Below are 13,451 nucleotides of genomic sequence, written 5' to 3'. Positions count from 1 at the left end.
TTTTTTGTGAGATATAACTCTGATAAATCATGTAAATGCTTTTGTCCAAATAGCAGATGAAAATCATGGCAGATTTATCCTCGCTAGTTTCAATGACAAGCATCGGTTAGCTCTTTGGCTCTACACATGACCATGGACCTGATGAGAGCACTAAGCATTGTCCATACATGCTAAATGAAAGAAGAAATTAAACACCCATTTACGAACATGTACTGAAGAACAACTGGAGGCTACTGTCCATGAAAATGTCTTTAAATACAAAGCATGAGCTTTGTATTATATTATTTTGTATCATATACTACTTTTATTATACCAAATCTTGTATAAGACGCTGTGGAATGCTTTCAATGACTTAAAGAAAAAAGGGAGCATGGGATTTATGCAGTCATAACTGCATTCCCGGGGAAGAGCAAGGAGACTGCTTTCTTCACGGGCTCTCTTTCCACAGGTGCAGAACTAGCTGGAGGAAAACCTGGAACTAATGAAGAAAAAGCACCCTGCTCTGGTTTCTTTCTCAGCAGGGCAACAAAGATTTGTGTACACCATTTGTGATACATAGGTTTATGCCAAGGAAATGTTTGTTTTATTTGAAATTTATTTCCATAATTTTAATTTTTGAAGAAATTCTGAATCCTTTTAGCTCAGCATCTGAATATTTTTTAAATATTTGTCCCTTTGCCTTGTGTTGATTTTTCATTGTCATACATTGACATAAAGCTAGAAATATGATGAATGAGTTCATTTTTGCTGTAGTTTGGAAATTGTCCAGGTTAGAGCAAATACATTTACACCCTTCAGCTCTCTTTAGCACCTCAAGTTAAAGAGAAAGGCCTATATGAAACCCAAAGAGCATCTGCTTTCCTAAGCACAAACTGAATCCCAGGGACCTTTATGGTTGAAAGCAAGGTTGGAGCAAGGTTGAAAAAGGGATGTGCGGTTAAAAAAAGGATGCTTATTATATAATCACAATTAATAATCTCTTACACCTTGTTTTTTCACATGCTTAAAACCCCTGGGAAAAGGTATTTCTCTGTGTGCTTTTCATAGAAACATTTTTTGTCATCGAAAGCAACGCTCATGCCTCCAGTGAGATTCTGGGAAAGACCACGCAGTGTGCATATGTGGAGTCACCACTGACCCCAAGAACAGGCCCCAGAGTCACACCTGAGTGCACCAGCAGGTGCCGAATAATTGGTCCCAAGTCTGAGCCTGCTGAAAAATCCAGCCCATATTCTGCTTGTTGTCCAGAGGCCAAGAACAGCCTGAAACAGCCTGAAACAGCGCATGACCCCCTAAAGGCAACCTGGTGCATGACATGTGGGAAAGGACTTGCAAAGGAAACAGTACTGGAAGGCCCAGTCAAAGGAGAAGAAAATATTTAGGTTTACAGACATACACTAAAGCATATCTCTTTTCCTCTAGCCTCAAGATACTGGGTAAATTTTGTGTTTCAATTATTTGGCTATGTGTTCAGGAAGTTCAGTAGGATTTCTGCATCTGCTTGTTCTGGTTGCTGGAGAATCGTCCCACCACCTAGTGAATCTCACAACCTACACAATGAATAAATGTCTTTTGGTACTGACTGGTACACCATCCATAACACTGTTCAAAAAGTAATGTGTGATGTGTGGGGACAGGACACCTTCAAAAACAGTAGAGAGAACAGAAGAACACCACTTGCTAGCCAGTGAAGCACAGCATGGAAATCCAAGGCATGACTGCTGGAGGAATGATGCTGAAAAAAGAGCGATGACTTCGATGGAGCCCTCAGTATCCACTGTAGATGCAATGATGAGGCCTCCTAAACTCAGTCCAAACATGCCTATTCTGCAACCCATCTTCTGTTTGTTTTCATGCACAGTCTCTACACCATGCCAAGGCCAAGCTGAAAGCTGCAATATAAATAAGATGTCTGTTGAAGAAATGTGTTTCTTGTTACATGCTTTATAAAGCAAAATCAAGTCAGCAATTGAAGTGCTGCTCTGAACAGCACAGGTAACATCTCCCAGATGAGCACTCAATACGTTGTTTACATTGCAAAGGATAAAAAGTGGAATCAGATGAAACCACACTATCCAAATAGGGAACTGGGTTGAAGAGGAGTGATTTGCATTCTAAAAATGGGATTTCTTTGTCTCACTTCCAGCGCAGTCCCAGTAGTGAAATACTGCATTTTTGTCAACAGTTCCTGGTGTGCAATATACTGCTGATTTCATCCTTTAAAAGATTAGTTGTGCTTTTGCTATTTCCTTGCAGCCAGTAATGTGAGGGATAGTAGAACACCTCGGAAATGAAAAAGCTCCATGACGCTGTAACCAATACTGTGAATGTTGGTTTTTCCTCTCCATGATACTGAAGAAATTCACCAAAATAAATCCTGAATAACTACCAAGAACAAAGACAAGTTTCAGGTGTATCTCAATTGTGATTATTTTTCGTAATATTTGCAACTTTTATATCTCATTTTGTATGCTTAGGTATTAGGAGATGCTTCAGTTGCACTTAGCTTGTATGTAACAATTTGTTGTTATTTTTATAAGGATGTCTCATGCTGAGCTGATTGATATGCTGTTAGTCCAAGAGCAATGAAGTTACCCTTTGTGCTGTGTATTTTTAGGCATAAATCTTAAAAGTCAAATACATATTCCTAATTAACCATGTGTGAAATCAACCTCGTTGAATTAGGGGGGAATTTCACTGGATGACTATAATTAATCAAAATACGAAAGACAGATAAACTGACAAACGTAAGGTGTTAGCACAGTGAGAGGATGTTTATTTATAAGCTGCATTTAGCACCATTTAATTCATGAGTTCAGTTTGTACTGACCATCTGCCATAGCTGCTGTCAGCTTCACAAGCCTCATGAACTTTGCCAGTCCTGGTGTTAGACTTCAAAAGATGCTGTGCCTACCCACCACTGTCACGTGGATCTCCAGACCATATTGTGGCAGCATGAAACAAAGAGTGGTTTTGGCAGGAGTAGGAGACACTGCCCCTGTGCTTGCATTTTCTCCTTCCGATGCAGCAAACATTTAATTGGATTAACTGGACTGAAGTCACTACTGTGGCAGTATCAAGTTCAGCATCAGATGCCTTCCTGGTAGTCAGATTACTCTTACTTACAACCATTTAAGAAATTGTTGGAACTAAACCTCTGTTATGAGATTGTACTGTCTTCTCAAATAAGGTTCAAAACAAGACTGAGAGGTATTAGATATTTCCAAAATAGCTTCCGTGGCACAGAAGTCAGGAGCTTTTAAAACCTACTTTATAAAAACCTTCTTATAAACCTAGAAAGCAAGTCAGAAAAGGGACACTCATGAGCTGTGTCCATGACTTTCATCAGTGCAGCCTAGCACAACTGATCACAATAAACCTCAAAGGATATTTATCATGTATTAATAATTTTTAAATTCTCTTTAAGAAATGTGAATACATGGTAGTGCCTACTAAATTATTATCTTTATATTCAGTACACAAACATATTTGTAAGGCTGGCGGATCTTGACAGATATTTGTTATATTTACACAGAGGTTGTTGCTGGTACTCCATTCCATATATTCCTACTGCTAGCCAGCAGCTCTCAGAAGAGATTTGTGCCACTGGACTTGCACTGGTTGAGGAGAAACTCTTTTCACCTCCATTTAAGAGTCTGTACATCTGTTGTTGATATGGCTGAGCAGTACACCACCATTTGCTGCAGGGTACAGAACACCAAGTTTCAATTCCCTTTTGGAAACTTTCTTAAAAATTCAAGTTCTGGGCTAAAATTTCCAAGTGTATTTCATATTTGGCAACCAAAGAAAGTAAAAGGAAACAAGAAGCATTCCTTCGGTATATTCAAGTATAGATAGCAATAAATAATTGTGCTATAATTTAGTAGCTAGCATCTTTTTTAGAAGATTGTGAATATTTCACTATATTAATCTTGCCATTTTGTCATTTCATTTAAAATGATTGGGTAGATCACAGCTTCCTTCGGAGCACTGATGACCTTCTGTTACTGAACTCTGATCTGTTTATTATCAAAAATAAAATGGTACACGTTGCAAACAACACAGGTGCATGTCACAGTTTCCACCTCTCCAGAGTGTTCATTTCTTTTACTGCACTAATGACTATAAAAAACACCTCATGAAATAAATAAATAAATAAATAAAGACTCATGGACTCCACAGAAGCTAATAAAACAGGGAATGTATAGTAGCCCAAGGAGGAGCACAAAGTTGGAGGTAGCCTTTGTTTTGAGCCATTTGAGGGGGCACATTCCTGAGGCCATTCTCTCTTCCCATTAGCAAATCTCCCAGGAGAATTATGGTAAACTGAACACAATAATTCCTCAAAATCTGCTCCATTTCCCTAGGTATTCAGCTGGACCAGCCAATATAGTTTTACTGTCTATACCATGTCTACAGTGTTTGCCTACATAGCTTCAAGCGTGCCATCTCCTCGATTTCCCCACCTACACTGAATACATATGAATTACAGGTTGGTTCCTGCACTACAGGTGGACCTGTGGCAGCCCAGCAGCACCTTCCACATCGTCGAAGGTACGGTCACCGACGTGCGAGTGCCACAGAACACATCCCGAAGTCTGCTACCCTTCCTCCAGCAAGCCAACATCCAGTACACGTAAGCCTGTGCTTCCTGTTCTGTGCATCTATCCAGAGACCTGGCCTCCAAGGCAGGTCTGCGTCTACCACACCAAGTGCACTTGAAAATATGTTCCATGTAGCAATTAGACTGGCAGACAGCTAGGCATTGCCAAGAAAAGAACCATTTTAATGGGAGAACAGAAAATCTCCCACAGGCAGGCAGTTTTAATTAAATGTCCTCCTTTGGAGTCAAGCTTAAGTGTTTTCAAAGTATATGAAATCACATCTGTTAAGAGAGGGATGGTAATTACTAATTCTCCAGTCTGCTTTGCCTCTCCCTGTGTTTAGCAGGAGCTAGGCTTGTTTACAAGTATGCTGTAAATGAGGAGGAAAGAGTTCATGAATTATAAAGGAACATACTGGTTCTGTTTTATAACTCTCCATTCCTACTGACCCTATTCAAGTCATATGGAACAAATGCACGTTAAGGATCAGATATCATTTACAGGGTTTCTTGAAAACATTCTAGACAGTTTTGAAGTATACTTGTCAAATGATATTTATCAATTTGATACACTTATATTAGACACGAGTGATGATCTTGTCATTAAAGCCTTTTCAGTGAGATGCTTAAGTACATGAATACTCAGCGAAGAGTTATTTGAATTCTCAAGCATCTGATGAATAAAGCCCTACATGAGGCTTTTAATACTTATTTCTCAGTGAGAAGATGAGAATGGCACAAAGCATATTGTATATTATATGTGCTGTTATCAAAGTTCCATTTTTATTGCAACTGTGGTCTCCTACTAATTTGTTGTTCTAAAAATACAAAAACAAACATAAGGAAATTATTTATTCAGGCCCAGTAGCTGAAGTTCAGAGCTACTTTCATGTGGGGTTTACACTGCTTCAGTGTTGTTTACATTTAAAAAGGAGATGGCGATTTCTGTAATTGTTTTCCTGTGCTTATAACAAAAAAGTCCCTTAATTACTGTGCCCCAACAGCTGCATTCACTCCTGCTGCTGTTCCTGCTCACAATTATCACCCTTAATGAAATGACAGAAGACCACTTTATATGTGTCATAAATACTCATTATACATGAAGAACTTTATGTAGGCTGCAAAGCAGGGCATGCAAAGGTATGAACTGAGCTAAGAAAGAGCTAAGGGCCTCTGCATTCTGCCTAAAATTGCATTATGCTGCAAACACTTGGAATACCCTATATCCATTTTCCAGAGGACCTCTGTGACACTTGGCACACAAGAGATGTGTGCTTAGGAGGAAGCTGGGCAGTGTTCTGTTAGGGGCAGGCTGTTTCTTTGCTCCCTCTCTTCATCTTCCTGCTGCCCATTTCGGACTTCTTGTCTGCTTGCCCCAGCCATCAGGACACCTAGCAGCAAAACCTTGCAAAGCCACAGATGAGCGTGTGCTTGTCCTGAAAAGCCTCCTGAGATCTGTACCTCAGCAAGAGTTGGGAGGGCTTGTCATGAGAGGAGCAGCAGGTATAGTCAGGGAGCAGCTGGAGCAAGGCTGACGGGATGTGCAGCCAATGTCTGAAGGCAGGAAGCATGAAGCAGCCCCAGTAATGGACAGGGTGACCATCCCTTGTCTGTAAGAGAGGCTTGTCTGTCCCAGTGCTTGACTTTATGACAAGGCAGCCATGAAAATAGGTCAGGCATCAGACAAACCATTACCGCACCAAGCTGTCTAGATTGTTAGTTCTCTGGCAATGAAGGCGTTTAGGTTGTATTCAGATCTGAGGAACTGAAGAGCCTTTGGATGTTATACGCACAGTACACAGTCATTTAAAAGTAAACAAAGATTATCATACCTCATCTGGAGTGCAGACACATGGACAAGCAGGAGTTGTGAAATCAAATCTAGCATTGTGAAAGCAAACAGAGCATGATCCTGGTAGGTACTTACACTAATCAGAATTCAGCACAGCAGGTAAGCATTTCTTTAACATATTAGATGCCCTAACTATTTGAATAAAAACGCTGCTTTAATCTAATTAGAGGCTTAAGTGCTTTACAGTACTGGTCTTACAGTGTATGGCATTTTGCAAGTCAAGACTATAAGTCCTTAGTTTGTTTAATAAAAGTTTCTGATGTAGAACAATGTAATTCTTAATTATACAATTACTTCCATGAGACATTTGAAGAATGCAGATAACCTTTACTTTGATTTATATGTAGATATAGACTTATTGTCTTTGAGGTATCTGCTGCGCAGTTAGTTCGTTTAGGATCTGAGTGAATGCTTTTTTTTTTTTTTTCCATCTCTTTCTGATCATTGCAGCTAGTGCCTGTAAGACTTTAAAAGGTCGAGTGTGACCATCGTTTTACAGGAATGATGAATTAATGGTGTGGAGATTACACATTGCTGTGCGCTTTTGAAGTTCCATTCAAAAGGAGGTAGCAATACCAGCACTGCCCTCAGTTTCACAGTGGCGTTGCTATTGCTGTCAGTGGTGATATTCCCAGCTACTGTGTGATGGAAGAGATAGATGCTCCACCCTCTCTGATATAATAATTCTTTTTAGATATCTTCCATGTCATATTTTTGGGTTTGTATCATTATTTGGTTCTGGAATAAAATAGGAAAGTTTTCAGCTTGAACCATTATTCCTGCCTTTTGCTCTTAATGCAAAGACTCTCGCTTTTTTGCAAGTATATTCGTTACACTTAGTGTTGTTTCATGTTTTTCCCAAGCTATTTTAAAATAACCAGCAGACAACTATTGCAAAGTAGATAAATGTAAATAACAACCATATTTAAGAAACTTTCTTTGTCATTTTTTGTGTTTCAGACAGAATAATGCCACCTACCAAATTCTTAATTTTAATTTTTTGCCTCCACAACTTATAGACATATGTAATAGACCATGCCAGTATGATACTCCTGAGAGAAAGTGTGTACATGCTTTTCTAAGCCTAAAAATATTTTTTATGGTTTTGAAACCAATTTTTGAAGATCCATGATCACATAGTATAACTGGATTATAAAAGATGACAACAAATGCTGCTCCATAAACAAATGGAAGTGGTTTCTTCTTCACATTGGCTGCATTATTTACATCATTCTGTTTTATTCACTTAACAAGCTCATTGTGTTTTTTGAAGGCGCTGTTTGATTTCAAAGCAACTGGAGTATTTAGTCGACAGCATATATTCAAATAAGCCTCAAGCACTATACTGTCAAAATATAACAGATGAGGTAACATCAGGATGTTTTAACTCCTACTGTATTTCTTCCAAATGTGATTGTTGTTCTGCTTTAGCCTGTGTGTTCTACTAGTCTTTCAAAAATCTTTTTTTACCTAGGATTCTCATATCAGATCTGCAGAAAGCAATAGAAAACCAAACTGGACTGAAGTCATACAGGAATCGAAGGTCCCTCCCTGGGTATAACTACGAAGTATATCACTCCCTGGAAGAAGTACGTGAAAATTCATATTGCACCTTGTATCTGCTACATCTGCCTCATTTCATGAGACTGAAATTTCAACCTCTGTGCAAGTTATGGTTGCTTGCTCATCTTCAGAAGTGTTCTAAATGTTTGTTCAAAAATAGGCACCTTCTTAAAATATATATATTGTTATGCATTTTTATTCAAGGCATATATTTACATGTAACTATCTTTGACAGCTTTTGAGTTTTGTTCTTAAAACAGGTCTTCTATTCTGATGTAAGAGATTTCACTGAGTGATTAATCTCACTGATTCATTTCAGTAAGGAGTATGAATAAAAGTTTAAGTATTTGCACAAGGTGTCCAAAGACAATTTCAAAGCATTTCAATACAGATTCATGTAGAAGGGATACTGTCCAGAAAGACAGCTGTGTAATCTGTTGATGTCAGTGTATTCACACATAGAATTTCAGTATGCACCAAAATGAAGTCACTAGGCTGAGCGTGCAGGCTGTTGTGCGTCAACGAGATCTGATGCCTGACAAATAAGCAAATAATATAAGTAGTGCTGAATCCTACAGGTGTTTCTACAGGTACTCCTTGCTTACTGAATCTGTTTGCCATCCTGTGTATTGACGAGTAGACTCATGGGTCTCCTTTGTTTAGTCCATTCTTACTGTTTAAAGGGAGCAGCTTATTAGATTCATCAGCAGATATTTGGTGAACAGCTAATGCATTCCAATAATAACATTCGAAAAAACAAAATTAAATAAAATAAAAGGTAACTGCAGGCAGCATCCAGCCTCTGGCAATAGAGCTATGAGAACCCAATGGTAATTTGATTATGAAAACAAACACAAAACAAAACAAATAAGACAAAAAGAAAAACTACAAGAAAATACAAAAACATACCGAGGACTGGCAGTTGAGATTAATAACAGTTGCTTCACCATGAAATGCAAAGACTGAAGCAACAATTTTATTTCTGTATTTGCAGATCCAAGACTGGATGTATCATCTGAATAAAAGTCATTCAGATCTTGTTCATATGTTCTCTGTTGGAAAATCCTATGAAGGGAGACCACTGTTTGTACTCAAGGTAAAGATTAAATAGTCATTGAGCAAACTAAAATCTGGAATTGGTGGCAGACACTTAGTTACTTTATTATGCTATGTGCACCAGAGATGCAGGTTACCAGTGTTTCCTAAGGAAGAGTTACTAAGACCTAAGTATCATTCTGAATGTCACCCTTAATGAAAAAAAGAAAAAAGCTGGAAAACTAAATGCCAAATCCTATTTAATTGGGTTAATACACATGCAGATAGTACACAGCATGTACAATTAGCAGGATTTGGATTTAAGGGACTTGGAAAGTTTTGCAGCCAACCTGTAAAGCAATTCCGCTAGGAGAAGGATCTCAGAGGATCCCTCTGGATCCCTTCTCAGCATGTGCCACACACACATCCTGTTCAGCTATTGAAAAAAATCCATGACTGTGTGTTCTCAATGCAGTATTAGGACCACAGAATTAGAAGGTTTCAACAAGGTACAAAAAAAAAAAAAAATTTAATTTCAATGTACTTTCTTTTCATCCACTGTTCAGAGTTCCTAAAATTTGATTCTGCACCAGGCTACTCCTATAGCATTGTTTTTCCTTACCCTGCTCCATGTGATAGTTAAGGACTTCATTACTCATAAAAGAGGAATTGGCAGATCTCACTTTTCCTGTATTTTTCTTCCATATGTCAGGCTCATTATCTTGGCCATATCAGCATATCATTTCCCTTTGTAAACAATCAGTTTGTGTTCCCTAATACAGGGAAATTCAAAATGGTTCAGTATTTCAAATACTCTGTTATTTTCTCATTATTTTGTCTCACCAATGTCATGAGATCAATTGATATGTCTATGAATATTCACACTTCAAGCTAGGTAAAAGAGCACGACCTTACAAGAAAGCTGTCTGGATAGACTGTGGGATTCATGCTAGAGAGTGGATTGGCCCTGCCTTTTGCCAGTGGTTTGTGAAAGAAGTAAGTATTCAATCATTTAGAGCAATGCAGCTCCTTCAGTTCAATAAACATTTCATCTAGTATATTACTATTAAGAACCATAACTAGCTGTTTTACTGCTTTTATATATATATATTTGTGGAACACTAAGTGCTTGGTAAACGAAGCTGATAACGACAGCCAGACACAGCTAGGCACAGGACAAAAATATGCCAGACACATATTGGCAGAGATATGAAGTAGGATTTTATTCCAAGACCTAAATATGTGGAGACTTTAAATCTGGTAATTGTCCAGGTAAATCAGTGCCAGTGTGTACTGCTTCAGATCAGATCAGCAATATCTTTGCTTTAAGGACTTGAATTAAGAAAGACCTTTCTCTTTTGTGTAATTATATAGGAATAGGAAGCTAAAATTGTATACAAATTTCATCTAAAATTATGTTTTTTGTATTATCTGAATATCATATGGTTCCTCCAATGTTTCTTTGATCCAGTGCTATCGGACTTATTCCCCCTTTATCTTTGATATCTGGGATCTAACCTTCATATTGCAAATTTTCAAATGATCAAGGAAATCAAAGGATTTGTAATTTTGCATTCCACTTGTACAACGGATTTTTTATTTTTATTTTTTAGTATCAATACTTAATCTCTTCTAGTTTGGGATTCATTTCAGATGCATGATATGTTTGCAAGATTTTCACATTTCCTCTTACCCAAAAACATCTTCTCGAGACCAAATATCATCTGCACAGTGGAGATTATTTTGCAATGCAGCTTACAGAAGTCACAGAAGGTTTCAAAAAAAGCAACAGATGTGCTCTGAGTATTTTTGCATACCATTTTTTGCACAAAATAAATGATGCAAAATCTTTCTTTGCAAGGTCCTTCCTATGAACACAATTTTCTCACTTCTCTTCCACTCCATCACTATGGATTCCAGAATGCTATTTATCTGCCTTTGATTTTCTGGGGTCTCTCCATTCAGCAAAAAGATCCTGACCCTGTAAGTCACTTCATGAGAGTAAATTTCTGCATCATGAACACCCTAGAATCATAGAAAAGAATCACAGGAAAACCCGGGTTGGTAGGGACCTCAGAGATCAGCCTTTCACCCTAATGGTATTAGACTGTGTCATAACCACAGAGATAGCTGAGATGATCATATTAACATATGTGAATTCCTCCAAAAGTCACAGCAGCATGTAGGGCAAGTACTGAAATAATGAAGCTATTACAATTAGGTGAGCCTCTCAGCACAGCTGCTGATGGATGGATGGGCTAAACCAGATCCAGAAGCTGATCTCCAAAGCTGTGTGCAATGATAATGTGTATTTTTATTACAACTCCTTTTAGTGTGAAGGTGAACAAACTTGCAGGTGTTCCTGAGCAACTCTCGTACCCCAGAGAAAAGGCTGCAGGAAGGCAGGGAGAGGTTTGGAACACACAGGCACTGGTGGAAAGCCTTCTGCTCAGGCACATCTTCCTCATGGAGGTTTTAACAAAAAGCACTACAATGTGGAAGCAAGGTAAAAATCATTAGGTTTCTCTGTAGAGCTTATTGAACAACATAGGCTGTGTATGTGGATATGAAAACCTTCTGGTTGTTATTTGAGATCCTCAGAGAGTAGCTTGCTAGTAGGAATATTTCACTAACTATATAAAGGCATTTTCCTAGATTAAAGAAAGTTTTTACAGAACTGAAGAGTTCCTTGAGACTACAAGAATGTATAGTTCTGCCCATCCTGGTCATGGATTGCCTTTTTTCACAGATGACAGACATTTTCTTCTTTCCTTAGAGCAATACTTCAATCCAGCATTAAAGCAAAATGCATCAGGATAAGAATTGTGCTTACAGCCTCATTATATTAAAATGCCTAGGAGGGGAGAAGAGACAAGACAATTACATGGTTTGGATCAGAATAATGCTTTTCTCAAAGGCATTGGGCACTTTTAGTGAGAACTCTGGGAAAACTGTAGGTCTCTCTGTGCTTTAAACTCTGCAATTCTCTTTTGCTGGCAAACGTCTCCTGTAAGCACCACTTTCCATCCTCCCCGGCGCCTAAGGGCAGTTCTGAGAAAGGGCAGTCCACTTGGAAACCGATTTTTCCAGGCATGTCTGTCAACTCTAAGGAATAGCACCACAAGCCCATTGATTTAAGGCAAGCAAAAGAAGAAGCTGGATTTATGTGAAGTTAGGCTCTCCTCTAGCAGGAACAGCAGATGCGCGTCCCTTTACTGCACAGGCAGACTGAAATATTTTATCATGTTTTCACTTCACACTGTGACCTCTGTCACTTGTTTTTATTGCCACTGTCAGGCTGCTGAGTTGCTGGCGGCTCCCTGGGGGCCATGGACAGGGATGACATGGGCCTGGCAGCCTGTCCCATCCCACCACCCCAGCCAGGAGCCCCAGGTATCAGGACCTCCCTGGGGGTTGGGACAGGCCAAAGACAGGCCAGGATGTGGGCCTGTGGATGGGCCCAGCTCAGCAGGGACCATGGATGGGTAGGGCCGGCCTGTGGACTGCTGGAGGCTGGCCCTGCTGAGGCCTTGCTGGGACAGGGGCTGATGGCCCCAGGGGCTGAAATGGGGTCCTGGGCCCTGGGCAGGGTGGGGTGCCTGTGGATGGGCACTGACAGTAAGGCCTGGGGGTGGCCTTGGGGTCCTGATGGCTATAAGCTGAGGAACAATTTATTGTCACTTACATTGAAACACTTGACTTTAATTCCCAAGCTATTTTATACATAGGAAACCTCCTGACCTAAGTGGGAGGTCTATGTGGGATTCGAGACATAACCCATCTTTTAAAGTATCCATGCTCCAGTGTACCACAAGGCTTTTCAGGAGATTTAGCTTAGAAAACAGCCTCTATGTATGAACGTGTCTTTATATTCAAGCTCAAGACATGACCAGCCAGCTTGGGAGCCCTCAGTATCTTCCTTGTGCCCCTGGAAGCGACAGGTTGGGGTGTGCCAGCAAATTTCCTGCATGCATGGGAGACACCACCTCCCTCCCACATGGTGGATGTGCCACCGGGCAACTGGTTGTTAGCAGCTTACTGGGGCACAGGCAGTAACTCCCCACTTTCTCCAAAGCATCTGTAGCTGCTCAGCCACAGCAGCCACAGGACCTGGTTCCCATCTATCTGAAAACGCAAAGCAGAGCAAGGCAGAGCAGACTTGGGAAATAAGGATGTGGGGCCAGAGCGTGGGAAGACAAGAGGCAGCCTGCTAGGCAAGCTCCTTCTAGATTCAGGCAAATACAATAGTTAGAGAAAAGGAACAGCTGAACTAAGGGAAAAGGGAGAAAGATACACAGGGAGAGGTTTAAGACTAAAAAAGAGAAAGAACACACAGGGAAGAGTTTTGCATTATGTAGTAATATAACTGAAGTACAAAACCAACCTCCTTGTGTTCTG

The 13,451-nt window shown here is 39.7% G+C and overlaps 1 protein-coding gene across 2 annotated transcripts in view; it reads left to right on the top strand.

Annotated features, from left to right (window-relative positions):
• CPA6 (carboxypeptidase A6) overlaps positions 1 to 13,451 on the top strand; it is an 84,647-nt gene that overhangs the window by 47,436 nt on the left and 23,760 nt on the right. For both annotated transcript variants that reach the window (XM_080580860.1, XM_080580859.1), the window contains exons 3-6: positions 4,512 to 4,636; positions 7,930 to 8,044; positions 9,013 to 9,114; positions 9,945 to 10,049. In XM_080580860.1, coding sequence (XP_080436986.1) covers positions 4,512 to 4,636; positions 7,930 to 8,044; positions 9,013 to 9,114; positions 9,945 to 10,049 — 447 coding nt within the window. The remainder of the gene's footprint in view (positions 1 to 4,511; positions 4,637 to 7,929; positions 8,045 to 9,012; positions 9,115 to 9,944; positions 10,050 to 13,451) is intronic.

This window comes from Anser brachyrhynchus (genome assembly GCF_964034855.1).
Source record: "Anser brachyrhynchus genome assembly, chromosome: 2".
Lineage (NCBI taxonomy): Eukaryota > Metazoa > Chordata > Aves > Anseriformes > Anatidae > Anser > Anser brachyrhynchus.
Note: the sequence above shows the minus strand (reverse complement) of the source record. Positions and strands in the feature narration are given on the sequence as shown.